General features: G+C 65.4%; 2 protein-coding genes across 7 annotated transcripts; one reads left to right on the top strand and one right to left on the bottom strand.

Moving 5' to 3' along the window:
- Positions 1–174: 174 nt before the first annotated feature.
- Positions 175–25,539, bottom strand: PLEKHA4 (pleckstrin homology domain containing A4). Of its 6 annotated transcripts, none has more exons than XM_050927674.1 (21): positions 25,458–25,539; positions 17,332–17,436; positions 16,753–16,857; positions 16,126–16,198; positions 14,840–14,937; positions 14,368–14,483; positions 13,836–14,108; positions 13,136–13,730; positions 12,643–12,708; positions 12,458–12,556; positions 12,203–12,274; positions 8,769–8,849; positions 8,060–8,209; positions 6,156–6,254; positions 5,209–5,314; positions 4,908–5,020; positions 4,224–4,374; positions 4,030–4,127; positions 3,546–3,707; positions 2,633–2,828; positions 175–1,124 (listed from the first exon to the last, which is right to left on the bottom strand). In XM_050927674.1, exons 2-21 carry the CDS (start codon positions 17,416–17,418, stop codon positions 538–540), a joined length of 3,327 nt encoding a protein of 1,108 aa, XP_050783631.1. In that variant the 5' UTR covers positions 17,419–17,436; positions 25,458–25,539; the 3' UTR covers positions 175–537. The 6 variants fall into 6 exon arrangements, with proteins under 6 accessions (XP_050783631.1, XP_050783630.1, XP_050783629.1 ...); XM_050927673.1 differs by lacking the exon at positions 25,458–25,539 and adding an exon at positions 19,662–19,739; XM_050927672.1 differs by lacking the exon at positions 25,458–25,539 and having other exon boundaries at positions 13,836–14,105; positions 17,332–18,048.
- PPP1R15A (protein phosphatase 1 regulatory subunit 15A) lies at positions 24,004–27,888 on the top strand. Its single transcript, XM_050927715.1, has 3 exons — positions 24,004–24,047; positions 25,507–26,546; positions 27,465–27,888. Exons 2-3 carry the CDS (start codon positions 25,542–25,544, stop codon positions 27,870–27,872), a joined length of 1,413 nt encoding a protein of 470 aa, XP_050783672.1. The 5' UTR covers positions 24,004–24,047; positions 25,507–25,541; the 3' UTR covers positions 27,873–27,888.
- Positions 27,889–27,911: the final 23 nt, after the last annotated feature.

The following is a 27,911-nucleotide window of genomic DNA, read 5'->3' as shown; positions in this document are numbered from 1 at the left end:
CCATAAATCCCCCCTCTGGGTGCTCATGAGACCCCCCGCTCACGGTCAGCTTCAGCAGGGTGGGTGTTGAGGGGGAGCCCAGGGCCGGGCAAGCAGGGGGCTGCGAGTCGGGAGTGAGCGGCACCGGCAGAGCGGGAGGTGGCAGGGCTGAATTAGCAGGGGGCTGCAGGTCGGGAGTGAGGGGCACCGGCAGAGCTGGGGGAGCCCAGGGCTGGGCTAGCAGGGGCTGCGGGTCGGGAGTGAGGGGCACCGGCAGGGCTGAATTAGCAGGGGGCTGCGAGTCGGAAGTGAGGGGCACCAGCAGGGCGGGAGGGAGCCCAGGGCCGGGCGAGCAGGGGGCTGCAGGTCAGGAGTGAGGGGCACCAGCAGGGCGGGAGGGAGCCCAGGGCCAGGCGAGCAGGGGGCTGCAGGTCGGGAGTGAGGGGCATCAGCAGGGCAGGGAGGAGCAGAACCCCAAACCTCTGAGCCCCCCTTAGAGCCCCCCCAGGGGGAGGTGGCAGAGGGGGTGGGACTTGACCCTCCCTCTCAGCCAATGGGCTAGAAGCTGGACTGCAGTAGGGTGATCCTGATTGGCTGGCTCCCCTCGCCCAGGTATGCCACCACCTGTCTGGGCACAGCACGCCCACCCTGCCCCTGACACCTGCCATTGGCCATGCCCTTGTTACCCACAATCCTTTGCTCTGCCGCCCAATCCCCACATTCCTTTTGGGCGGCCCAGAACGGAGGCGATGCCCGATTGGACGGCTTGTCTGAGGTCGACGTCTGATTGGCCAATGTGGGCAAAGGGGGTGCCCAATGAGACCCCTTGGACAGGAGTGATGCTGGATTGGCTGCTTCTGACAGACGTGCTGAGTGATTGGCTGCTTCAGGCAAGGGTGAAAACCAATTGGAAAGCTCGGCAACAGACGACACCTGATTGGCCGCTCCCGCCTGCTGCGCTGAATTGCTGCTAAATGCTGTGTTCCGATTGGCTGGGCCACAAGGTTCGGCCTCGACGTGATTGGCCTCTGGGTGCCCCCGGGGGAGTGTGGGAGTAAACAGCACGTGCTGATTGGTCACTGCATCCAGCGGTTCTGGGGGTGGGTCCGGATTGGCCCTCAGCTGGGGTTCAGGCGGGTTCTTCCCTGCAGAGAGGAGACCAGAGTCACTGACACACACATGCCCCGCGCCGAGATGCAGCCACCTCTGGGGTGGGGCAGGGGGGCTGGTTATACGGGGACCCCTCCTCCGGCGCCGAGATGCAGCCACCTCTGGGGTGGGGTGCGGGGTCTGGTTATACGGGGACCCCTCCCCCGGCGCAGAGATGCAGCCACCTCTGGGGTGGGGCAGGGGCGCTGGTTATACAGGGACCCTCCCCCGGCGCTGAGATGCGGCCACCTCTGGGGTGGGGCAGGGGGGCTGGTTATACGGGGACCCTCCCCCGGCGCCGAGATGCAGCCACCTCTGGGGTGGGGCAGGGTGGCTGGTTATACGGGGACCCCTCCCCCGGCGCTGAGATGCAGCCACTTCTGGGGTGGGGCAGGAGGGCTGGTTATATGGGGACCCCTCGCCTGGCGCCGAGATACAGCCACCTCTGGGGTGGGGTGCGGGGGCTGGTTATACGGGGACCCCTCCCCCGGCGCCGAGATGCAGCCACCTCTGGGGTGGGGCAGGGGCGCTGGTTATACGGGGACCCCTCCCCCGGCGCCAAGATGCAGCCACCTCTGGGGTGGGGCAGGGGGGCTGGTTATACGGGGACCCCTCCCCTGGCGCTGAGTTGCGGCCACCTCTAGGGTGGGGCAGGGGCGCTGGTTATATGGGGACCCCTCCCCCGGCGCTGAGATGCAGCCACTTCTGGGGTGGGGCAGGGAGGCTGATTATACGGGGACCCTCCCCCGGCGCCGAGATGCAGCCACCTCTGGGGTGGGGCAGGGGCGCTGGTTATACAGGGACCCTCCCCCGGTACTGAGATGCGGCCACCTCTGGGGTGGGGCAGGGGGGCTGGTTATACGGGGACCCCTCCCCCGGCGCCGAGATGTGGCCACCTCTGGGGTGGGGTGCGGGGGCTGGTTATACGGGGACCCCTCCCCCGGCGCCGAGATGCAGCCACCTCTGGGGTGGGGCAGGGGGGCTGGTTATACGGGGACCCCTCCCCCGGTGCTGAGATGCAGCCACCTCTGGGGTGGGGCGCGGGGGCTGGTTATACGGGGACCCTCCCCCGGCGCTGAGATGCGGCCACCTCTGGGGTAGGGAGTGGGGGCTGGTTATATGAGACCCCTCCCCCGGCACTGAGATGCGGCCACCTTTGGGGTGGGATGCGGGGGCTGGGAACATGGGGACCCCTTCAGGCATCTGTCTCTTTCCTGGGAGCTTTAACGAATTAGACACAGAGAGAAACGTGGCCTTTCCCATCCTTCCCCCCCACCACCACCCCAGGGACCACCCCTGCCCCCCCACACACCTGTTCCCACCCCAGGGACCTGCCAGCAGGAGTCAGAAATTCCCCGAACAGCTGAACCAGATTCCAGCCATTTCTCACTTCACTTGTTTAGCTATTTTCCCAGCTGGGATGGGAGTGGTGCTGGGGGGGGATGGGAAAGAGAGGTCCCTGAGAGGGGACAGAACCCAGGAGTCCGGGCTCCTGCCCCATTACCTGTGATGAGTTTGCTGCGTTCGGAGGCCTCTGTGGCTAGTGCGTACGCCAGGGTGATGACCCGGTGACGGTCTCTCTCGAGGGGTGGGGGAGACCGGCCCCAGGGCCCCCCGGTCTGGCCCCCCTTCAGTGGAGGCTCCGTGTGGGTCTGGGTCGGCTCTGGCCCAAGGTCGGGGGGGTGAGTCAGAAGAGGGAGCTGGAGGAGGAATTTTAGGAGGGGGAAGTGAACGTGGGGGAAGCTCCCTCCAGGAATTCGAGCTCTGGGGAGACCCACCCCACCCCACTAGCCAGTGCTGCCCCCCACAGCAGAACCCACCTTCTACCCAGGAGTCCTGGCTCCCAGCCCCCCCTGCTCCAACCACTAGGCCCCACTCCCCTCCCAGAGCTCGGGAGAGAACCCAGGAGTCCTGGCTCCCAGCCTCCCCTTGCTCTAACCACTAGGCCCCACTCCCCTCCCAGAGCTCGGGAGAGAACCCAGGAGTCCTGGCTCCCAGCCTCCCCCTGCTCTAACCACTAGACTCCACTCCCCTCCCAGAGCTCGGTAGAGAACCCAGGAGTCCTGGCTCCCAGCCTCCCCCTGCTCTAATCACTAGACCCCACTCCCCTCCCAGAGCCAGGGAGAGAACCCAGGAGTCCTGGCTCCCAGCCCCCCCTGCTCCAACCACTAGGCCCCACTCCCCTCCCAGAGCTCGGGAGAGAACCCAGGAGTCCTGGCTCCCAGCCTCCCCCTGCTCTAATCACTAGACCCCACTCCCCTCCCAGAGCCAGGGAGAGAACCCAGGCATCCTGCTTATCACAGGATCGGTGAGATGTGGGCTTTACTGGGGGTCTGGGGACACAGTGGGTGTGGCCTCGGGACATGCCCCGCCCCCTGGCAGCCGGTCAACCCCTTCCCCGCAGGCTGCGTACCCACCCGGCTGGCGCTGGTCCGGAGCAAGCCCTGCCGGGAGCCCCAGGGGTTCGGTCTGCCCCCCTCCTGCTGCCTCTGGCCTTCCTGGTGCCGGCGCATCCGCTCCAGCTGCTCCTGGACACTCATCCGGGCCCGGTGGGGACCAGGAGGGTCCATGGTGATCGCCTGGGAGGGGGAGAGAATGGCAGGGAGGGAACCCAGGTGTCCTGGCTTCCAGGTCTCCCCCCTCCCCTGCTTTAACCACACACCCACAATCCCCCCTCCCCCCCCAAGCCAGGAAGAGAACCCAGGAGTCCTGGTTCCCAGCCCCCCGTGCTCTGACTACTAGACCCCACCCCTCTCCCAGAGCTGGGGAGAGAACCCAGGAGTCCTGCCTGCCATCCCGCTGCTCTGACCACTAGACCCCGCTCCTCTCCAGAGCCAGAGAGAACCCAGGTGTCCGGGCTCCCACGCGCTGACCCCCAGGGGAAGGGGGGAGCCCAGCTACCTTGGCTGGCAGCTCCTCGGTTCTTTGATCTCGGGGCTCCTGGGGGCCTGGGCTCGGGCTCTGGGGCTGGTGGGGGGCGGCCGGAGGCGAGCTGAGACCTGGGGGGGAGAAGCAGGGGTTAAAGAGGGGGCTGGAAAGGGAGACGAAGGGCGAATGCTGCCCCAGCCGACCTGGGCATGGTGGGGGACCCGCACCTGGTGCTGCAACATCCATCTCCTGCAGGGGGCGCCCTCCGTCCAGCTCAGGGGACCCGGCCCCCGTTCTAGAGGGGCTCTGGGGGGGCCGGGAGACCCAGGCGTCTCCCCTTGTTGCTCGGTCCTCTTCCCGGCCGCCAGCTGGCACAGTCTGCAGGGGAACAGAGAGAAACCCAGGGCCAGGCTAGTAGGGGCTGCAGGTCGGGAGTGAGGGGCACCGTCAGGGCTGGGGGGAGCCCAGGGCCGGGCTGGCAGGGGCTGTGGCCCAGGAGTGAGGGGCACCAACAGGGCTGTGCGGGGGCAGGGCCGGGCTAGCAGGGGCTGCGGGTCGGGAGTGAGGGGCACCAGCAGGGCTGGGCTAGCAGGGGCTGCGGGTCGGGAGTGAGGGGCACCAGTAGGGCTGGGGAAGGGCAGAGCTGGGCTAGCAGGGACTGCGGTTCGGGAGTGAGGGGCACCAGCAGGGCTGGGGGGAGCCCAGGGCCAGGCTGGCAGGGGCTGCGGTTCGGGAGTGAGGGGCACCAGCAGGGCTGGGGGGAGCCCAGGGCCAGGCTGGCAGGGGCTGCGGGTTGGGAGTGAGGGGCACCGGCAGGGCTGGGGGGGAGCCCAGGGCCAGGCTGGCAGGAGCTGCGGCCCAGGGGTGAGGGACTGGGTGCCGCTCCCCCCTCCGGAAAACTGGCCCCTCACCCTGAGTGGCGGCTCGCGCTCCTGGCCTCCCTTGTCCGGCCCCAGGAGGGGCAGGTGGCTCCGGGCTGAGGCCCCCCCGCGCTCCAGGATGGGGGAGGCAGCCAGAGAGAAGCCTGCAAAGGAGATGAGAGAGCGTCAGCGACCCACAGCCCGGCTCCTGCTGAGCCCCCACCCCCCACAGCACAGTGCCCCCCCATAACCCCCACCCTGCCCCACACAGCACAGTGCCTCTCATAGCCCCCACCCTGCCCCCCACAGCACAGCGCCCCCTAGCACCACCCTGGGACACTGCGGCCAGCACCTGGGCTTGTCCTGGGGTCCAGGGCGGGGTAGGGGGCGGGGCTGGCTCCCAACCCCGCAGTGATGTCATCGATCATCCACAGCTCCTGCTGGGCGGCCCCCTGCTCCTGAGGGCAAAGGGCAAAGATCACAGCACAACAATGAGCATCGGACCCAGCGCCACCTACGGGCCCATCTACCCCGGCGTCCCGCCTGCTCCCAGAGCATCGTCCAGACAGAGCAGGGGGGCCCCGGCCCCGCTTCCCAGCCACCGCTGCCACAGCCCTAGAGCTGGGAGGGGACAGGGCCCCCCGAGCCCCCCGCAACCCCCTGCAGCCCAGCGCCCCCTGCTGAGCCCCCCACAACCCCCCGCTGAGCCCCCCGCAGCCCAGCGCCCCCTGCTGAGCCCCCCACAACCCCCTGCAGCCCAGCGCCCCCCAGAACCCCTCGCTGAGCCCCCCGCAATCCCCTGCAGCCCAGCGCCCCCTGCTGAGCCCCCCGCAATCCCCTGCAGCCCAGCACCCCCTGCTGAACCCCCCGCAACCCCCTGCAGCCCAGCGCCCCCCAGAACCCCCCGCTGAGCCCCCTGCAACCCCCTGCAGCCAAGTGCCCCTGATTGAGCCCCCCACCCTGCTCCCTGCAGCCCAGCGGAGCCCCCCAGCCCCCTTCAGCCCAGTGCCCGATTGAGCCCCCCACCCTGCTCCCTGCAGCCCAGCACCCCCAACTGAGCCCCCCACCTCCCTTCAGCCCAGCGCCCTCCGCTGAGCCCCCACCTCGCTCCCTGCAGCCCAGCACCCCTGACTGAGCCCCTATCCCGCTCCCTGCAGCCCAGCACCCTCTGTACAATCCCGGTTTGCTTTAGGGACTTGCTGAGTGATTCACCCCAGGGGAATCATGTGGCAGGGAGTCCCCCAGGCCAATCCCCTCAGTGCAGCGCCAAGATGGAGGCGCCCTAGCGAGGTGACGTACCTGGGGGTGCCCGAGCAGTCGGATCTGAGCCAGCGTTTCCCGCAGCGTCAGCAGCTCGTATTCTAGGGCGGTGAAATCTCCCCAAGCCCTGTCGCTGTCCTGAACGGGAAACTCACAGCTGGTTACACAGGACACAGGGGCGGGACAGGGCCCTTCTGGGGCGGGGCGGGGGGCTGGTTACACAGGACACAGGGCCAGGACAGGGCCCCTCTGGGGCAGGGCGGGGGGCTGGTTACACAGGACACAGGGCCAGGACAGGGCCCCTCTGGGGCGGGGCGGGGGGCTGGTTACACAGGACACAGGGCCGGGACGGGGCCCCTCTGGGGTGGGGTGGGGAGCTGGTTATATAGGGACCCGGCACCGGGACAGGGCCCCTCCTGGGTGGGGCGGGGGGCTGGTTACACAAGACACAGGGCCGGGACAGGGCCCCTCTGGGGTGGGGTGGGGGGCTGGTTACACAGGACACAGGGCCGGGACAGGGCCCCTCTGGGGTGGGGTGGGGGGCTGGTTACACAGGACACAGGGCCGGGACGGGGCTCCTCTGGTCACGGACGGCTCTAGATATTTTGCCGCCCCAAGCACGGCAGGCAGGCTGCCTTCGGTGGCTTGCCTGCGGGAGGTCCCCGGTCCAGCGGATTCGGCGGTAGCCTGCGGGAGGTCTGCCGAAGCCGCAGGACCAGCGGACCCTCCGCAGCCAAGCCGCCAAAGGCACCCTGCCTGCCGCCCTCGAGGCGACCGGCAGAGCACCCCCAGTGGCTTCCTGCCCCAGACACGTGCTTGGCGTGCTGGTGCCTAGAGCCACCGCTGCCTCTGGGGTGGGGCAGGGGCTGGCTATTCGGGGACCCGGCGCCGGGATGTGACCCCTCTGGGGCGGGGCAGGGGGCTGGGTATTCGGGGACCCGGCACCGGGATGCGGCCCCTCTGGGGCGGGGCAGGGGCTGGCTATTCGGGGACCCGGCGCCGGGATGCGACCCCTCTGGGGCAAGGCAGGGGGCTGGGTATTCGGGGACCCGGCGCCGGGATGCGGCCCCTCTGGGGCGGGGCGAGGGGCTGGGTATTCGGGGACCCGGCGCCGGGATGCGGCCCCTCTGGGGCGGGGCGGGGGGCTGGCTATTCGGGGACCCGGCGCCGGGATGCGGCCCCTCTGGGGCGGGGCATGGGGCTGGTTATTCGGGGACCCGGCGCCGGGATGCGGCCCCTCTGGGGCGGGGCAGGGGGCTGGCTATTCGGGGACCTGGCGCCGGGATGCGGCCCCTCTGGGGCGGGGCAGGGGGCTGGCTATTCGGGGACCCGGCGCTGGGATGCGACCCCTCTGGATTGGGGCGGGGGGCTGGCTATTCGGGGACCTGGTGCCGGGATGCGACCCCTCTGGGGCGGGGCGGGGGGCTGGCTATTCGGGGACCCGGCGCCAGGATGCGGCCCCTCTGGGGCGGGGGGCTGACTATTCGGGGACCCGGCACCAGGATGCGACCCCTCTGGGGCGGGGCAGGGCGGGGGGCTGGCTATTCGGGGACCTGACGCCGGGATACGGCCCCTCTGGGGTGGAGCGGAGGGCTAGCTATTCAGGGACCCGGCGCCAGGATGCGGCCCCTATGGGGTGGGGCGGGGGGCTGGCTATTCGGGGACCAGGCGCCGGGATGCAACCCTTCTGGAGTGGGGAGGGGGGCTGGCTATTTGGGGACCCGGCGCCGGGATGCGGCCCCTCTGGGGTGGCGCGGGGGGCTGGCTATTCGGGGACCCGGCGCCGGGATGCGGCCCCTCTGGGGCAGGGCGGGGGGCTGGCTATTCGGGGACCCGGCGCTGGGATGCGGCCCCTCTGGGGTGGGGCGGGGGGCTGGCTATTCGGGGACCCGGCGCCGGGATGCGGCTCCTCTGGGGTGGGGCGTGGCCCCGCTCACACTCACCAGTGCCAGGTCGCAGAGCCGGGCTCTCACTTGCACCAGCTCCTCCTGCAGCCGCCTCTGCTGGTACCAGATTTTCTCCTCCGCCAGCTCCTGGCCTTGGCATTCGTCCAGCTGGTGCCGGAGCAGCTCCAGGGCCTTCTCCAGCCTCTCCTGGGGAGTCCGACCCAGTTACCCCTTGGATGGCAGGGCGGGGCCAGTGGGGGTGGGCAAGGTCCTGCCGTCCCACCCCGTCTTGGGGGAAATCCCCTGGGCCCCTCCTCTGCTGGGTCACTCCCTTACGAACAGCCCAGCACTTAAGGGTTAATGTCCCATTGCCTCCCCCCACCACCACTCTGGGGCAACCCCTGTTTTCACCTGGTGGAAGCAATTGCCAAGCCTGACCGGTGGGGCGCAGGGGCTGGGTATCCAGGGACCCCTCGCTCAGCGCTGGGGTGCGGCTGGCTCTGGGGTGGGGCACGGGGGCTGGTTGTGCGGGGACCCCTCACCCGGCGCTGGGGTGCGGCTGGCTCTGGAGTGGGGTGCGGGGGCTGGGTATACGGGGACCCCTCGCCCAGCGCTGGGATGCGGCTGGCTCTGGGGTGGGGCATGGGGGCTGGGTATACGGGGACCCCTCACCCGGAGCTGGGATGCGGCTGGCTCTGGGGTGGGGCAGGGGGGCTGGGTATACGGGGACTCCTTGCCTAGGCCGGGGGAGGGAGAGCGAAATCACCTTCTCAGCCCGCAGCTGCCCCGTCTCCTCCTCCAGCCCCCGAAGCAGCTTGTCCTGGCCGCAGAGTTTAGTCAGGAGAATCTAGGGTGGGAGCAAAAAGATAAAAAGATACTGCGGTGGGGAAGCGGGAGGGGTGAGAAAACCAGGTTGTTTCAGCGGCCTCCAGGTGGTGCCGAGCCGGAGATGGTGCCCTTGCGGGGGGTGGGGGGGGCGAGGGGACAGGATTTTACCGGCGTGGGGCAGACGTAGGGTTCAGGTTTGGGGCATCTCAGGCAGGAAGGGTCCCAGGGGAGCGTCTCCTGTCCCCAAGGCATGGCCAAATACCAGAAAATGCTCAGCTGTAAAAACCAGGGAGGAGGCGGGATAGCAGGGTTGATGGGCCCATGGGTCTGATCTGGGTGTCAGGGGTAGATGGGCCTGTGGGTCTGATCCAGGGGAGGTGGAATACCAGGATAGATGGGCCTATGGGTCTGATCCGGGGGGGAGGCGGGATACCGGGATAGATGGGCCCGTGGGTCTGATCTGGGTGTCCGAGGTACATGGGCCCATGGGTCTGATCCGGGAGAGGCGGGATACCGGAGTAGATGGGCCCGTGGGTCTGATCCGGGGGGAGGTGGGATACCGGGATAGATGGGCCCATGGATCTGATCTGGATGTCAGGGGTAGATGGGCCCGTGGGTCTGATCCGGGAGTGGCGGGACACCGGGGTAGATGGGCCCGTGGGTCTGATCCAGGGGGAGGCGGGATACTGGGGTAGATGGGCCCGTGGGTCTGATCCAGGGGGAGGCGGGATACCGGGGTAGATGGGCCCGTGGTTCTGATCCAGGGGGAGGCGGGACACCGGGGTAGATGGGTCCGTGGGTCTGATCCAGGGGGAGGCGGGATACTGGGGTAGATGGGCCAGTGGGTCTCATCCAGGGGGAGGCGGGATACCGGGGTAGATGGGCCCGTGGGTCTGATCCAGGAAAGGTGGGATACCGGGGTAGATGGTGTGACGAACTGGGAATGTTCTTAATGTTTTCTCTGAATACTGTGTTGGTGCCTCAGTGTCCCCTCTGCAGTTCTTAAGTATCTAGGTGGGATCAGGGTGTGTGATTGCTGCAGAGCAAAGGGCCAGTGCACCTAAATGCCTGGCACTCTGTCTACTAGCAGCTGATGGCCTGGGCCCCTCCCTGCAAAGGTGCCAGCTGAAGGTGTTGGAGACAAAGGGATCAGGTGACCTCCTGGCCCGGGAAAGGGGCTGAGCAGAGGAGGAGGGGCTGGAGGGGGGGGCAGTCTGGAGCTGGCTGGGGACTGTAGAACTGATAAATAAAATTGTTTTTAATTTATTAATGTAACTTCTGTTCACCATCCACACTACACTTGCCTACACTGTAACTTCTGTTCCATATTGGAATTTAAGCCCCATTTTAAAGCGCTCACTCCATTTTGTAAAAGCCTCCTCCAACCTTCATTTGTGCAGACCCTGCCGTAATCTTATTAGTTAGTTTAGATGTGTGACTGAGGTATGGATGGATGACGGAATCAGCCTCCAGCCCCAGCCTGTCCTGATGAGATAAAGGTCAAACCCCACCAGCTGAAGACCTAGACAACAGCCCTAAACAAAGTAAGAAGCATCCACCCTAAAAAGAAAAGGACAAAAGAATAACAGAAGGAAGATCAAAGCCCAGGTTCAAGGCTGAAAGTCAGGCCTGCAATTGACGGGTGATCAATCCAAACCCAGAGGCAACGTGACACAGCAAGACCTATGGACTTTGAATCCAAACTGAAAGCCTATAAAAAAGAAGGGTGAGATGAGAGACTCTGGGTAACATTCTGCTGCCAACATGGAAGGACATCGGTGCAGGCTCAGCAGAGACCCAGCTCGTCCTTGCGCCCGGCTTTCCTGGCCAGTTACCGCCACGAGCTACCAACCCAAGCTGCAAACTCGAGCCACGAACTCAAGCGATCTTCAGGACTGGTAACTGTGCAGCAGCTGCAGAACATCTGATGGGTGTGTGTGTGTGTGTATAGGTATTAGGTATACTGTGTGTGTATAAGAATTAAGATATTAGTTATTAGTCATAAATCAAATTGTTATCATAATAAATGTGGCATCTTTGTCTTGCCCCCTGAAAAGATCCTGTGTCGTTTTGTCTGTACAACAGGGCGAGGAGTGAAGTGCAGACGTGGGGGTCTGGCTCACTGCCCCCCAGAATGGACCCGGCTGAGGGGTCCGGTTCTCTGTCCCTACAAGCTCTGGTTTAGACCCTGTTCCTGTCATCTAATGAACCTCTGTTTTACTAGCTGGCTGAGAGTCTCGTCTGACTGTGAAGTGGGGGTGCAGGACCCTGTGGCTTCCCCAGGACCCCGCTGGGCGACTCGCTGTGGGAAGCGCATGGAGGGGCAGAGGATGCTGAATGCTCCCAGGAGAGACCCAGGAGGTGAAGCCGTGTGAGCTTCTTGCCCTGGAGACAGTCTGCTCCGAGGGAGAGGAGGCTCCCCAAAGTCCTGCCTGGCTTGGTGGGGAGCAGTTCCAGAGCATCGCCCGCGGACTCTGTGACAGATGGGCCCGTGGGTCTGATCCAGGGGGAGGCGAGATACCAGGGTAGATGGGCCAATGGGTCTGATCTGGGTGTCGGGGTAGATGGGCCCGTGGGTCTGATCCAGGGGGATGTGGGATATCGGGGTAGATAGGCCCGTGGGTCTGATCTGGGTGTCAGGGATAGATGGGCCCGTGGGTCTGATCCGGAGGGACGCGAGATACCAGGGTAGATGGGCCAATGGGTCTGATCTGGGTGTCAGGGGTAGATGGGCCCGTGGGTCTGATCTGGGGGAAGGCGGGATACTGGGGTAGATGGGCCCGTGGGTCTGATCTGGGTGTCAGGGATAGATGGGCCCGTGGGTCTGATCCGGAGGGAGGCAAGATACCAGGGTAGATGGGCCAATGGGTCTGATCTGGGTGTCAGGGGTAGATGGGCCCGTGGGTCTGATCTGGGAGAAGGCGGGATACTGGGGTAGATGGGCCCGTGGGTCTGATCTGGGTGTCAGGGGTAGATGGGCCCATGGGTCTGATCCGGGAGGAGGCGGGATACTGGGGTAGATGGGCCCGTGGGTCTGATCTGGGTGTCAGGGGTAGATGGGCCCATGGGTCTGATCCGGGAGGAGGCGGGATACTGGGGTAGATGGGCCTGTGGGTCTGATCTGGGTGTCAGGGGTAGATGGGCCCGTGGGTCTGATCCAGGGGGAGGCGGGATACCGGGGTAGATGGGCCTGTGGGTCTGATCTGGGTGTCAGGGGTAGATGGGCCCGTGGGTCTGATCCGAGGGGAGGCAAGATACCAGGGTAGATGGGCCCGTGGGTCTGATCCGGAGAAGGATTTGGAGGTGTCCGGGGCATGTGGGTGATGCTGTGCATGGGGGTCAGAGGACGCAGACACACACACACACACTCACGTCGGTGTCACTTTGAGCCCTGGGCAGCGCCAGCAGGGTCCTGTCCCGGGACAGAGGGGCCACGGTCCGGGGCTGGGAGAGAAAAAAACCCCAAGAGGGTGAGGAGCAGAGGACTCAGGCATCCAGCCCTCCCCCATGTTCCCCTCCCACCTCCCATGCCGGAATCCTGCCGGCCGAGCCACAGGCGCCCCTGCAGGGCGCTGATCAGGGGATGGAGGGGGAAACTGAGGCACGTACTTGGCAGGGGGTACGTACCGGAGCTCCCAGTGAGGTCCTCTTTCCTAGGGGGCGGCTGGTGACCGGGGGCAGCGGGGGCAGGTGGAGGTAGCCAGAGGAGGCCGAATGTGGGGAGATCTAGGGAGAAAGGGGTGAGGACAGGGTCAGCGGTGGGAGGACAAGGGGGGACAGGGGAAGGGGGGTGCGGGAGGAGGGTCACTCACCAATCGGCCGTGGAGACGGGCGCGGGGTGGGGCAGCCCCCAGGGAGGGGTAAACCCGGTCTGTGAACTGCAGGGGGCAGAGAAGATAGGGGTCAGACAGCGCCAACCCCCCACCCCAAAGCACACACCCCCTGCTGACCTCCACCCCGCTCCTCACAGCCCAGTGCCCCCTGCTGACCCCCTCACCCCACCCCCTGCAGCCCAGCACCCCCACTGACTCCCCGCTCCCTGCAGCCCAGCGCCCCTGCTGACTCCCCTGCCCCACCCCACACAGCCCAGCACCCTCTGCTGACCCCCACCCTGCACCTTGCAGCCCAGTGCCCTCTGCTGACCCCCTGGCCCTGCTCCCTGCAGCCCAGCACCCCCTGCCGACCCCCCGGCCCTGCTCCCTATAGCTCAGTGCCCCCTGCTGACCCCCCTCCCCACAGCCCATTGCCCCCTCCTGACCCCCCCACCCCACTCCCTGCAGCCCAATGCCCCCGCCCCCAGCATACCCGGCTCCGGGGCTGTCTCCCCAGGGCAGGGCCCAGCGTGGCCGTCTGCAGGAGGCTCTCCTCCGCTGGGGTCCCGGGTCGTGCCAGGCAATGGCTGGGGTGGGGGCTGTGGGGGTAGCGCCCAGGGGGTCGGGCACAGGGCTCTTCGGAGGGCCGCACATCGTAGCGGTCGGCAGGGGTCTGGGGGTGCCCAGGGATGGTCCTGCTGCCCCGCGCGGCCCCCCCAGGGGCAATATCCACCCGCCCCACTGGGGTGTGGGGCCGGGCCAGGCTGGTCCCTGCCTGGACCAGCAGGGGGAGCTCTTCGCAGGACGCAGCCAGCTCAGGGGCTCGGACCCTCATGGAGGAGGCCCCTGGGCCCCCTTGGCCCCCCCGCACCCCCCTGAGCTCGGCAGGGGTGGGGGGAAGGGAGTAGGAACAGGAGGAGCGGATGTGGGACTGGGCATCTGTGGAGGGCTCCCAGGGGGAGGGGGGCTCCAGGGGGGGCTGTTCAGATTCAGGGGGGCAGAGGCGTGGGGAGGGCCTGGGGGGGCCGGGATGGGGGCGTGTGGCTGCCGAGGTCTCCTGGCCCCGCAGGATGCGGGACGAGAGAGAGCTGGGGGAAGAGGAGCAGAGAGGAAAGGGTTAATCGGGCGGTGAGGTACCCCTGCCCCCCCCACAGCGCCCCCTTCTGGAGCAGGCCAGGGCGAGAGGCTCTTACCTTAGGCTCTGCAGCTCCCCCCCGAGCCCTTCCCCATTGACCGGGCTGGGGGGTGGGGCAGGGCCGCTGGGCAGGGGCCCCCCCTCGCCCTGCGCCCCCCGGCCCGTCACAGACAGACTCTCCGCAGACGAGTGGGGCCCCGAGAGCCGAGCGATTTCCAAGGACTCGATGCTCTTGGCGGGACCCAGGTCGGGCGTGAGTGGCCGGATCTCCTCGAAGAGACGGGCTGGGGGGGGCACCGGCCGGCTGAGCAGCTGGGGAGGGCGGCTCCTGCTATGGGGTGAGAGACAGAGAATATTTACTCCAGAACCCAGGAGTCCTGGCTCCCAGCTCCCCCCACCCCCAGGTTTTAACCACTAGACCACACTTCCCTCCCCTCCCCAGAGTAGGGAGAGAACCCAGGAGTCCTGGCTCCCAGCCCCCCTCAGCTCTTACCACTAGACCCCACTCCATTCCCAGAACTGGGGAGAGAACCCAGGAGTCCTGGCTCCCAGCCCTCCCCACTCTAACCACTAGACCCCCCCACTCCTACATGGTGCTGGGGTCACTCTCGGCGGCAGCAGATTGGCTCATGGCTCGGATCCAGCCATTCATGTCCTCCTGGGTGTCCGCGCTGAAGTGGTACGTCCGCATCCCCCGGTGCTCGGCCTGGGGCATAGATGTGGGGGGTGGTTAGCAAGGAGGGGCTCTGACCTTGGGCTCCAGAGAGCCACCCCCAGCTCTAACCTCTAGCCCCCACTCCCCTCCCAGAACTGGGGAGAGAACCCAGGAGTCCTGGCTCCCAGGCCCCCCTGCTCTAACCACCAGACCCCACTCCCCTCCCAGAGCCAGGGAGAGAACCCAGGAGTCCTGCCTCCCAGCCTCCCCTGCTCTAACCACTAGACCCCACTCCCCTCCCAGAGATGGGGAATAGAACTCAGGTCTCTGTGTGTCTCCAAGTGGGGGACCCCGAATGGGGTACCTGGTTGGGGGGTTCCAACCAGACTGACTCCCCTCAGACTGACCTTGAATGTGAATCTTCGGCTCTTCCCATCCCTGGGCAGCGGCCGGATCTCGTAGCTGGGGAGTGGGATGCTCCCCAAAACTGCCTCCTCCCTGCTGTCTGGGGGACCCCAAAAGGAAGGAGGATTAATGGGCTGCCTCTCCCTGCCCTGCTCCCCACGGCGCCCCCTGCTGGGGCAGGGCAGGGCTGGGGCAGCTGGGAGCTCCCCCCGCCCCGCTCCCCACGAAGCCCCCTGCTGGGGCAGGGAAGGGCTGGGGCAGCTGGGAGTCCCCCCACCCCGCTCCCCATGGTGCCCCCTGCTGGGGCAGGGCAGGGCTGGGGCAGCCGGGAGGTTCCCGCACCCCGCTCCCCACGGCGCCTCCTGCTGGGGCAGGGAAGGGCTGGGGCAGCTGGGAGTCCCCCCACCCCGCTTCCCACGGTGCCCCCTGCCGGAAGGTTCCCCCCCACCCCGCTCCCCACGGCGCCCCCTGCTGGGGCAGGGCAGAGCTGGGGCAGCTGGGAGCTCCCCCCTACTCTGCTCTCCACAGTGCCCCCTGCTGGGGCAGGGCAGGGCTGGGGCAGCCGGGAGGTACCCCCCCACCCCGCTCCCCACGGCGCCCCCTGCTGGGGCAGGGCAGGGCTGGGGAAGCTGGGAGCTCCCCCCTACCCCACTCCCCACAGTGCCCCCTGCTGGGGCAGGGCAGGGCTAGGGCAGCTGGGAAGTTCCCACCACCACCCCGCTCCCCACTGCACCCCCTGCTGGGGCAGGCAGGGCTGGGACAGCTGGGAGCTCCCCCCACTCCGCTCCCCACAGTGCCCCCCGCTGCGGCAGGGCAGGGCTGGGGCAGCCGGGAGGTTCCCCCTCACACCCCGCTCCCCATGGCGCCCCTTGCTGGGGCAGGGCAGGGCTGGGGCATCTGGGAGCTCCCCCCTACCCTGCTCCCCACAGTGCCCCCTGCTGGGGCAGGGCAGGGCTGGGGCAGCTGGGAGGTTCCCCCCCACCCCGCTCCCCACGGCGCCCCCTGCTGGGGCAGGGCAGGGCTGGGGCAGCTGGGAGCTCCCCCCTACCCCACTCCCCACAGTGCCCCCTGCTGGGGCAGGGCAGGGCTGGGGCAGCCGGGAGGTACCCCCCCACCCCGCTCCCCATGGCGCCCCCTGCTGGGGCAGGGCAGAGCTGGGGCAGCCGGGAGGTTTCCCCCCCACTCCGCTCGCCACGGCGCCCCCTGGTGGGGCAGGCAGGGCTGGGGCAGCCGGGAGCTCCCCCGCTCCCCACGGCGCCCCCTGCTGGGTGGGTTGGGGGGCCAGTACCTCGGTAGTAGAAGAGGCAGTAATCAGCCAGCACAAACCACCGTCGCTTCCACAGCTTCAGGCCGGAGCTGTCCTGGAACGAGAGCCGCCCCGACAGCAGGGTGAGGGGCACAGGCAGCGATTGGGGGGGTGGGGGTACCCCCAACAGCCCCTCCCCCATTCCTCCCAAAACTAACATCACCTCCCCCATGCCCCCAACAGCCCCCCAAAAGTAACAGCCCCTCCCCGTGCTCCCCAACAGCCCCTGCCCATGACATCCAAGATCCCCCCAAAACTACCTGCCCTCCGCCATGCCCCCCAACACCCCTCCAAAACTGCCCCTCCCCCACACTAACAGTGCCCAATTGCCCCCAACAGCCCCCCAAAAGTAACAGCCCCTCCCCCATGGCCCCCCAACAACCTTCCCACACTAATAGACGCTCCCCATCCCCTGCCCCATTGAGTGTCCCTGCCCTGTGCCCATCTCAATGACCTTGCCCCCCCGAACTCTCAGCCCAGACCCCCGTGCCCCATCACCCCCCAAGCGATCACCTCCCCCCCGTTGCCCCCCAACCTAACAACCCCTTGGCGCCAATCTACCAGCCTCTATCCCTCCCCAAAGGCGGCCCCCCGGCTCCCCCCCCATACCTGTTTGCAGAGCCAGCCCCGAATGACGACGGGGGCATTGGGGTCCCGCTTGATGGAATTTTCCCTTTTCCCAAAGGTGTGAACCCTCCGCAGGGAGCGCGACGGCTGGGGGGGCGGACAAGAAAGGCTTAATCCCCACACACACACACACACACACACACACACCAGCCACTAGGGGGCGCCAGCTCCCACCCAGCCCCAGGACAGGGACTGGCTGGCTCAGAGGGGCAGGGAATGGGGCACGGGGCCCTTCCCCTCTAGGGGGCACTGGCTCCCACCCAGCCCCAGGGCAGGGACTGGCTGGCTCAGAGGGGCAGGGAATGGGGCACGGGGCCCTTCCCCTCTAGGGGGCGCCAGCTCCCATCCGGCCCCAGGGTGGGGACTGGCTGGCTCGGGGAATGGGGAGTGGGGCCTGTCCCCTCTAGGGGGCCCAGGTTTGGGGGCAGGTGTTGTGGGATTTAAGGTGGGAGCTGTGGGTGGGAGAAGAGGAGGGGATGGTTGTGGGGGGCAGGGGGTGCTGGGTCGAGCCCCCCCCTCCACAGGCCACCCCTGGCAGAGCCCCAACCCTGCCCCTCATACCTTGGCGGCCCCCAGGCTGACGGAGGAGATGGTGAGGACGCTGCTGGCCTGGCTCAGGCTGCTCCTGGGACGTTCCCCGTCGGCCATGGCTCCCGGCGGGCGCGCCTGGAACAGAACACGGGCCTGGGGCATCAGGGCACTGCTGCAGAGAAGCTCACAGCACCAGAGTCCCCGACTGGGGGCACCGCTGCAGGAAAGTTCGTAGCACCAGGGTCTCCAGCTGGGGCACTGCTTCAGGGAAGCTCGCAGCACCAGGGTGCCTGTCTGGGGCACTACTCTGGGGAAGCTCGCAGAGCTGGGGTCTCCAGCTGGGGCACTGCTGTGGGGTAGTTTGCAGCACTGGGGTCTCCAGCTGGGGCACCGCTCCAGGGAAGCTCACAGCAGGCAGACAGGCTGGGGTCTCCCCTGACCCAGCGCGCAGGGTCCAGGGTGGCCCGTGGGTGGGAGAACAAAGCAGGACCTGAACTAGTGGCGGCCCCAGATTCCCGGGGGTGGGGTGGGGCAGGCGGGTGGCCAGAGGATGAATGGAGCCATTCATGGCCCTGGCCTGGGCATTGGGTTGGGGGTGGGAGGCCTGGGCACAGCTGGGGTGGGGGGCTGTGCTAAGGGGTGAGAGCGACGGCTAGCAAGGCCCCATGGCAAAGGCCGGTGCAAAGCTGCAAGCTTCCCCCCAGCAGTGCCCCCAGCCAGGACCCACCGGCATGGAGACACGGCCTCATCTCCCCATTACACCCCATCCCCTGGGGACCCCCAATACCTAGACACGGTCCTGCCCCCCCTGCTATACCCCATCCCCTGGGGACCCCCAATACCCAGACATGGTCCTGCCCCCCCTGCTATACTCCATCCCCGGGGACCCCCAATACCCAGACATGGCCCCATCTCCCCACTACATCCCATCCCCTGGCTACCCCCAATACCCAGACACAGCCCCATCTCCCCACTACACTCCATCCCCTGGGGACCCCCTATACCAAGACACGGTCCTGCCCCCCCGCTACACCCCATCCCCTGGGGACCCCCGATACCCAGACACGATCCTGCCCCCTTCCCCCACTATACCCCAGCGCCCAGGACCCTCAGAACCGAGACACAAACCCCCTCGCCACACCCCATCCCCTGGGACCCCCGGTACCCAGACACAGTCCTGCTCCCCCGCTATACCCCGGCCCCCAGAACTCCCAGCCCCCAGTGACACCCCCCGGCTATAACCCGACCCCCGGCACCTACACGGCCCCCCAAAACACGCCCTGCTGCCCCCCCTTACTGCAGATCAATCAAGCGGGGAGCTGAGGCGCCGTAGCCCAGCGCACCCCCGGGCACTGGGCGGGGGAACCCGGCCGACAGAGCCGCTTGTTCTGTTCCCGGCTCCGGCCGCGGCGCCGGCTGGGACACAGGGACCAGCTGCCTGCGGGGGCGGGGGGCGCAGGAAGCCAGGAATTCCTGATCTGACACGGCTCGGCCCCACCCCGAGGTCAGAGACCCGCGGGCCTGGATTTAACCCGTTCCCCGGCTTGGGACACGGCGGGAGAAGTCCCCGGCTGGGGCACTGCTGAGGGGAAGCTCGCAGCGCCAGGGTCCCTGGCTGGGGCACTGCTGGGGGGAAGCTCGCAGTGTCAGGCCCCAGCAGGCCTGGCTGGGGAGGAAGCTCACACATTGGGGTCCCTGGCTGGGGCACTGCTGGGGGGAAGCTCGCAGCGCCAGGGTCCCTGGCTGGGGCACTGCTGTGGGGAAGCTCACAGCGTCAGGCCCCAGCAGGCCTGGCTGGGGGGGGGAAACTCACACATTGGGGTCCCTGGCGGGGGCACTGCTGTGGGGAAGCTCACAGCGTCAAGCCCCAGCAGGCCCGAGGTATTTAGTTGGAATTCAGAGCAGGACAAAACTCCCTGGTCTCCCTCCTTCCCCCCCCCCAGCTGCATCCCCACCCTGCCCCTCCCCCTTGGCTCAGTGCCCTGGCTGGAGCCCCCGTGTCCCCCAGCCGGCCTGCCCCCCATCTCCCCCCACAGCTGTGGGGTTCTCCCCATGGGGGAAAATCACCCCCTCAAATTCCCCCACCCCTCCCTTAGCCCTCTGACCCCCCCCTCAACCTGAGCTCCCCCACTCTTCCCTCCCCATGCCAGCTGGTGCCCGGGATGGGGCCTGGTATGTGCCCCCCCTAAGGAATCCGCGCCCACGGGCCTGAGCGGGGGGCAGACACACAACCCCACCGCCCCATTGATTCCAGCTGCTCTGCGCCCCCCACCCTGAGATGCCAGGAGGGATGGACAGATGGGGGGGCGCTGTGGAGGGACGGGGCAGGGCTGGGGGACTGGTTGGGGGGCAGTTCTTACCTGGCTCCCAATGGGACACGCTGGGGTCCGGGCCGCTCGGGGGGGGATCTTAGCGACACCCCACTGGGCCAGTGCCTGTCTCCTCTCGCTCCCCCCCAGCTCCCTCTCTGCCCCCCTGCCCCCCTTCTTCCCTCGGCCCCCCAGCCCGGCCGCCTGCCCCCTCCCCGCTTCCTGTTCCCCCTCCTCCTCCTCCTCCCCTCACTCCACCTTCCTTTCTCCCTATTTTCTTCCGTCCATCCCCATCCTCACCCCTCTTCCTGTCCCCCTACACCCCTCTACCATCTGTCCCCCTACACCCCTCTAGCCTTCAGTCCCCCTACACTCTTCTTCCTAGCCCCCTACACCCATCTATCATCCGTCCCCCTACACCCCGCTAGCTCCGACCCCCTACACCCCTCTTCCTATCTCCCTACACCCTCTTCCTATCTATCCCCGTACACCCCTCTACCATCTGTCCCCCTACACCCCTCTTCCTGTCCCCCTACACCCCTCTACCATCTGTCCCCCTACACCCCTCTTCCTGTCCCCCTACACCCCTCTACCATCTGTCCCCCTACACCCCTCTTCCTGTCCCCCTACACCCCTCTACCATCTGTCCCCCTACACCCCTCTAGCCTTCAGTCCCCCTACACTCTTCTTCCTAGCCCCCTACACCCCGCTAGCTCCGTCCCCCTACACCCCTCTTCCTATCTCCCTACACCCTCTTCCTATCTATCCCCGTACACCCCTCTACCATCCGGCCTCCTACACCCCTCTCCCTGTCCCGCTACACCCCTCTAGCCCTCCATCCCCCTACACCCCGCTTCCTATCTATCCTCAGCCACCTCATCTATCTATCTATCCCCATCACCCCCCCTCTATTTCCAGCCACCCCTTCTCTCGCTCTCAGCTGTTTCTTACCCCCCACCCCGGCCCGGAGTAACTGCCCGGCTCCCGGAGGAGACTGGGACAAAGAGAATTTCTCTCGGTCCACTCCCCTCCCACCACAGCCTAGCCAGGGCCGGGCGGGGACAGAGAGCAGGGGAGCTCGGGGCCAGGACTCCTGGGTTCTCTCCCTGGATCTGGGAGGGGAGTGGGGTCTAGTGGTTAGAGCGGGGGGTGGATGGGAGCCAGGACTCCTGGGTTCTCTCCCTGGTTCAGGACGGACTGGGTTAGCGTGGAGGGCTGGGAACCCAGAGAGATGCCTGGAGGTGGAGGGGTGTGTGTTGGGGGCGCTGACCCATGCACCCCACAGATACAGGGTCATTCCCCCCCCCCGCGCGCACACACACACACACACACACACACTTGGCCTGAGCATCTGGCGCCCCCGTGTGGCCGGACACCTTCAGGACAGGGCGGTGTCCCGGCCCCTGCACCTGCCCGTGGCTCCCGGGGGCGCTGCATGTCTGGCCACGTCCCTTCCCCCCCTCCCCTCCCCCGCTGCAGATGGGGGGCGGGGTTTGCCAGGGGAAGTGCACCCTGAGTAGTGGGGATCCATAAAGGGGACCATGTTAATGTCCGTGGTGCGTCCCTAAGGGGAACATTATCCCATTTCACAAACAGGGAAACTTAGGCACAGGGTGGCAGCAAGACACACAGAGAACCCAGGAGTCCTGGCTCCTAGCCCTTGTCCTGCTCTAACCACTAGACCCCACTCCCCTCCCAGCTGAGGAGAGAACCCAGGAGTCCAGGCTCCTAACCCCTCTTGCTCTAACCACCAGACTCCCTTCCCCTCCCCTCCCAGAGCCAGGGAGAGAACCCAGTCCTGGCTCCCAGCCCTTGTCCTGCTCTAACCGCTTGACCCCACTCCCCTCCCAGAGCTGGCCAGAGAACCCAGGAGTCCTGGCTCCCAGACCCCCTGTTCTAACCACCCATCTCCGCTCCCCTCCCAGAGCTGGGCAGAGAACCCAGGAGTCCTGGCTCCCCCCACCCCCTAACCAACTATTTCAGCTGCCTGGGACAGAAGCAAACGAAAAGCTCCATTCACGCCACTTTTAAAACGGAAGAAAAACAAACTCGAAAAGTGACAGTGAAAACTAACAGTGAAACTGCAGCTGAGGCCTGGAATTTCAAGGGAAACCCCAGCCCGGCAGGAGTGTGACGGGGATCCCAAGCCACCCCCCACCAGGCCTGAACTGGGTCCCCTGTGTCGCCTACAGCTAGAAAGGACCTGGGCGTCCTGGCTCCCAGCCCCCCTGCTCTAACCACTAGACCCCACTCCCCTCCCAGAGCTGAGGAGAGAACCCAGAGTCCTGGCTCCCACACATACAATGTTTAGTTCGGTATGAGGTTTAGTGGTGGTTGTGTTGTTGCGTATCTCTGGAGCGCAGCATTGTGTTGTGTGCCACATGCTGTGTCACCTTTTGTGCTGCTCCGCCAGAGGGTGTTGTGTTGCAGTGTGTGTTTGCATGATGTGTTGAACATCCCTGGGTTGTGCTGTGTTTCCGGGGCCTCTGTGCTGTGTGCTGTGCCTACTGTTGTGTTGTGTTGTTATATTGTCTGGTGGTACTTTGTGTCGAGTTTTGCTAGGTTGTGGTGTTGTGTGTGTTGGGCTTGCGCAGTATTGTCGAGTGGTATGTGTTCAGTGTGCTGGGCAGACTCCCGGAGCGGGTTGTGATTGTGCTGAGTTGCTATCTTGTGGTTGCATTGCCTGTGTTGTGTATTGCTTGGGATTGTGTTGCTTTGATTGGGTTTTATGTGCAATGGTAGTGTGAAGGCTCTATTGTGTATGTGGTGTTGTGATTCTGTTGTGTGTGCACCGGGCAGGGTTGTGTGCATGTTGTGTTGGATGTAGTTGTGTTGTGTGGCTGCTGTGTTGGATTGTGACTGTGTTGTATATTTGTTCCGTTGTGCTGCGTGTGTTGGATTATGACTGTGTTGTGCATTTGCACTGGGGTGTTGTGCGTGCATTGGTCTGTGACTGTGTTGGACTTTGACTGTGTTGTGTATTTGCTCTGTTGTGTGGCATTTGTTCCCCATGGTTTGCACTGTGTGAAGGGTGTGGCACTCTGGCTGCCCTGCTGTGCTGTGTGTTGGGTGGGGCAGGAGAGGTGCTGCATTGGGAGGGGCTGTGTGTGCTGGTTGTGATGGATCAGGACTTGTTGTCTTGCACTATGTTGTGCAGGTAGCGCATTGTGGACTGTTGTGTGTGTTGTGTTGTGTATGCGCTGCATTGTGGACTGTTGTGTGTGTGTTAGGGAAGGCGGTTGTGTGGTGCTCTGATGTGTGCTGTGTACGTGTTGCGTTGCACTGCTGGGTACATGCTGGGTTGGGTTGTGTACATGTTGCTGGGGATGCCCTGTATTGTCTCCAATTGCTCTGCTTTGTAGCACTGCACTGCTGGGGACTTGCTGGGCTGGGTTGTGTTGTGTTGTGTTGCACTGCTTGGCACATGTTGGGTTGTGTATGTTGTATTGTGTTGTGTTGCACTGAGGGGTACGTGCTGGGCTGTGTGTGTTGTGTATGTTGTGTTGCATTGTTGCACTTCTGGGGATGTGCTGGGCTGTGTGTGTTGTGTTGCACTGCTGGCCACGTGCTGGGTTGTGTGTGTTATGTATGTTGTGTTGCACTGCTGGCCACGTGCTGGATTGTGTCTGTTGTGTTGTGTTGCACTGCTGGGAACATGCTGGGTTGTGTTGTGTTATGCTGCACTGCTGGGAACATGCTAGGTAGTGTATGTTGTGTTGTGTATGTTGTGTTGCACTGCTGGGAACATGCTGGGTTGTGTATGTTGTGTTGTGTTGTGTTGCACTGCTGGGCACGTGCTGGGTTGTGTATGTTGTGTATGTTGTGTTGCACTGCTGGGCACGTGCTGGGTTGTGTATGTTGTGTTGTGTTGCACTGCTGGGAACATGCTGGGTTGTGTATGTTGTGTTGTGTTGTGTTGTGTTGCACTGCTGGGCACGTGCTGGGTTGTGTATGTTGTGTTGTGTTGTGTTGTGTTGCACTGCTGGGCACGTGCTGGGTTGTGTATGTTGTGTTGTGTTGCACTGCTGGCCACGTGCTGGGTTGTGTGTGTTGTGTATGTTGTGTTGCACTGCTGGGCACGTGCTGGGTTGCGTATGTTGTGTTGCACTGCTGGGAACATGCTGGGTTGTGTATGTTGTGTTGTGTTGTGTTGCACTGCTGGGCACGTGCTGGGTTGTGTGTCTTGTGTTGTGTTGCACTGCTGGGCAGGTGCCAGGTTGTGTGTGGCTGGGCACGTGCCGGGCTCTAGTGCGCTGTCGCCCTCCCCCCGCCCTGTGACGTCACGCTGACGTCAGCGCCAGGCGCTATATAACCTGGCGCGCCCGGCCCCGCCCACAATTCTCTGCCTGCAGCCACAGAACAGCCAGACCCGATGGAGCCGCCGCTGCCCGCCCCACGGAGCCCGCTGCTGCAGCGCCCTGCTCGCCCGCCCAGCCGGTAAGGGGGCCCCCAATGCCCTGCCCTGGGGGAGCCGGCAGCACGGAGCCCCCCGCTTCCCCTGATCCGGCTCCCCTGCCCCCCTTAGCGTCCCCCGCCCCACTGACCCCCCTAGTCTCCCCTGCCCCCTTTAGCGTCCCCCGCCCCACTGACCCCCCTAGTCTCCCCTGCCCCCCTTAGCGTCCCCCGCCCCAGTGACCCCCTAGTCTCCCCTGCCCCCTCTTAGCGTCCCCCGCCCCACTGACCCCCGTAGTCTCCCCTGCGCCCCTTAGCGTCCCATTGACCTCCCAGTCTCACCTGCGCCCCTTAGTGTCTCCCTGCCCCACTGACTCCCTCTATTCTCCCCTGCACCCCACAAATCAACCTGCACCCTTGTGCTCCTCCTGCTCAATTGAGGCCCCAGCACCCCTTATTCTGCCCTAGCCAAACTCCTCCTCCTCCCTGAACCCCCTCATCTCATTCCTCCCTCCCCCATCCTTGACTCTGTACACCCCCCCACTCCCTGGTCAATGGCCCCACCCTGTTGTGTCCTGTTTTGGGGGGGGGTCTGTTCTCTCTCTTATTCTCAGTCCCCCCCTTCTGACCCCAAGTGCCCCACATCGGGGTGATCTTGTCCCCTGTTTATTCAACACCCCAATGTACATTTCTCCCCCTCGGGATCTGTGCCCTGCAATGGGGTAAGCTATGCTGTAGGAGGAGTGTCAACTTGGGGTGTTTCCCCACTCTTCAGGGGACCCCTTCTTCAGAAGGGCTGCATACCAGCACCCCAGGGGTGCTCCCACAGCCCCTCCTCCCTCTGACACTGATCCCTATTCCACCCACTGATCACCCCCCCACACCGCATCACAGCCCCCACAATCTAGCCCTAAGCCCCAACACCAGAATGAAACTGTGCTGATCTGACACCCCCCTCTGCAGCTCTGGGGACCTAGTGGGGTGTGCGTGTCCCCGGTTTCCAGGTAGGGGTGTAGCCAGACACGCTCAGCTCTCCCTCAGAGTCACTCAACCCGAGACTCCAGAGGCTTGGAAGCCTCTTAGTGCTTCTGCCCAAAAGAAAAAAAACAAACAAAAAGCTAGAGGGGAAACTGAGGCACAGAGCCAGGGACAGAACCCAGGAGTCCAGGCTCCCAGCCACCCTCCCCTCTTCGTTCTGAGTCATTGCAGGTTACTGAGGGCTGATGGTACCAGGTGATGGCACTCAGGAGCCATCTGCCAGGGTTGGGAGAGCTTGGACTCCTGGATTCTTCCTCCAGCTCTAGGGAAATCTAATATAGAGCAGATAGGAGCTGGGATGCCTGGGTTCTTTCCCCCACTTGGGTGAAGGGCGGGGGGGGTGTCTGTGGCTGGGAACTTTCCCAAAGAGTGATCTGGGAGCCCCACAACGATGCCCCATCCCCCCCACATACACACCTGGCCGCTGGATTCTCGGGCACTGACGTGTCTCCCTTCCTCATTCCAGCCCCCGAGGGAACCGCGACTTCCAGCCTGCTCAAGATGCTCCGCGTCTTGTCCCCACAACTGGGTGGCCTCCTGGATGTGCTCACCTGGGCTGCGATGTCACTCCTGGGTTACTGGCATCGCCTCCCGGTAGCTGTGATGATGAGGAGGCGGCAGAGGAGGAAGAGCAGTGGGCTGGCCCGCCCATGCCACGGCTTGGCCACCCCGCTCCCGGCACATCAGGAAGCCCCTGAGGAAGGAGAGGATTTTGCAGCTGGTGCCGCTGCGTCCCAGGGGCCAGCCCCCCATTGGGGAGAAGGAGAGAATTCAGGGGGAAGCCCCCAAGCTCCTTCTATGTCCCATGACCAGGAGGAGGGAGTGAACTGTGGGGAAGAGGCCATGGCCTGGCTGGAGATGGAGGAACATCTGGAGGAGGTTGGAGATGGTCAGAAGCAACCTCAGGATGGTCCATCCTGGTCCCCGCAGTACAGGGAATGTCACAGGGCTGGTGGAAAACCTGAAGGAGGCCTCAAGCCACCTGGGGGAGACACCCCCAGCTGCCCACAGGGTGGCACAGACCTGGGGCACCCCGTCACCAGGAACCCCCATGTCCTGTCCTTGTTCTACTGCCCCTCGGAGGAGGAGGACGACGATGACACTGGAGACTGGCCCAGCGAGGAGGAGGGAGATGATGGAGGGGGCTGCTTGGGCGCAGACTGGACTGATTCAGAGGAGCCGGAAGATGACGCCTGGCGTGAGGAGAACGAAGCGCTGTGGGGGACCCTGTGCCGTGGGCAGGACCCCTTCAACCCGCTACGCTTGGCTGGGGCCCCCCCGGGCCCCACCCCGCCACGGCCCAAGAACCAGGAATTCCGGGTTTCCTTCTACCTCCGCGGGTCAGATTCTGAGGCTGAAAAAGAAGGGGACCCCTGGAAACCCCCAGAGAAGCCCTGGCCTATGAGACAGGGTGTCCCTAGTAGGACTCGGTGCTGTGAGCTGGGAGCCGGCGACCCCATCAAGGTGGAGACCTCGAACTCTGAGGGCAACCGGACAGCTAAGAAGGTGATCTGGGACCAGGACTCCTGGGTTCTCTCCTGGGCTCTGGGAGGGGAGTGGGGTCTAGTGGTTGGAGCAGGGGGGGCTAGGAGCCAGGACTCCTGGGTTCTCCCTGGCTCTGGGAGGGGAGTGGGGTCTAGTGGATAGAGGGGGGTGGGGGCAGGACTCCTGGGTTCTCCTCTGATCAGTTTCCCTAAGCACAGACCCAGTGGCCTGCTGGGTAATTTCAGGAGGTGACATCAGATTCACCTGCCTTCCCACCAGGGGAATCTTATGCAATGGAGTGAAACAGGCCTGCTGGGTCCTGGGGGGGCTTCTCCTAGCTGGGCATCTCAACCCCACACCTGCCCCGAGAGCTACGCAGTGCCCCTCTCTTCCAACCCGCAGCCCCTGCTAGCCCAGCCCTGCGCCCCCCCTCCCCTGTCGGTGCCCCTCACTCCTGACCCGCAGCCCCTGGGCTCCCCCCATCCCAGCCCTGCTGGTGCCCCTCACTCCCGACCCGCAGCCCCCCCTCCCCTTTGCTAGGAAACATCTGGTGATTTCGGTGTAACACTGGGCTTTTCCGGAAGGGGGTGACGTCAGCGAGTGAGTCATTGGCTGCCTTTCCCCCTCCCCCCAGGGAGAGCTGGCTCAGACCAGCTGCTTCTAGGGAGCAGAAAGTTTGGTGCAGTGTGTGTGTGTGGGGGGGGGGGGGGGTCTAGTGGTTAGAGCAGGGGGGTGCTGGGAGCCAGGACTCCTGGGTTCTCTCTCTGGCTCTGAGAGGGGAGTGGGGTCTACTGGTTAAAGCGGGGCTGGCTGGGAGCCAGGACTCCTGGGTCCTCTCCTCGGCTCGGGGAAGGGGGTGTGTCTAGTGGCTAGGCCTCTCCCCCATGTCCTTAGTGTCTGGGTTCTCCCCTCACCCTCTCTTTCTCCCCCCCCATCCAGGTTCGATTCTCCCCCGTTGTCACTGTGCACCCCCTGTTGGTCTGGGCCTTTGCCAGCCAGGCTGCCCGCCGGGGGCCCTGGGAGGAACTGGCCCGGGACCGGAGCCGCTTTCACCGGCGCATTGAGCAGTTGGGGGCCATCCTAGGGCCCTGCCTGGAGCCAGGACACCGGGCCCGAGCCTGGAGGAGGATCCACGGGGCAGCCCCGGAGCCAGCAGGACAGGAGATGCCCTTCCCCTTCCACGAGGGAAAGGAGGGGCAAGGGACACAGGACATGTCTCTCCAGCTCTGCTCTGAAAGGATGGAGGACCCAGGTGTCCGGGAGGGACAGGCTGGGAAGCACACGCCCCTCCCCTCTGATTATAGGGGAGTGGAGGACCCAGGCATCCGGGATGGAAGACTGGGTTAGGGGCACAAACTGTCTTCCTGGCGCGCGTGCACACACACA

This window comes from Gopherus flavomarginatus, chromosome 18 (assembly GCF_025201925.1).
Source record: "Gopherus flavomarginatus isolate rGopFla2 chromosome 18, rGopFla2.mat.asm, whole genome shotgun sequence".
Lineage (NCBI taxonomy): Eukaryota > Metazoa > Chordata > Testudines > Testudinidae > Gopherus > Gopherus flavomarginatus.
This window is presented reverse-complemented; position numbering and strand designations above follow the sequence as displayed.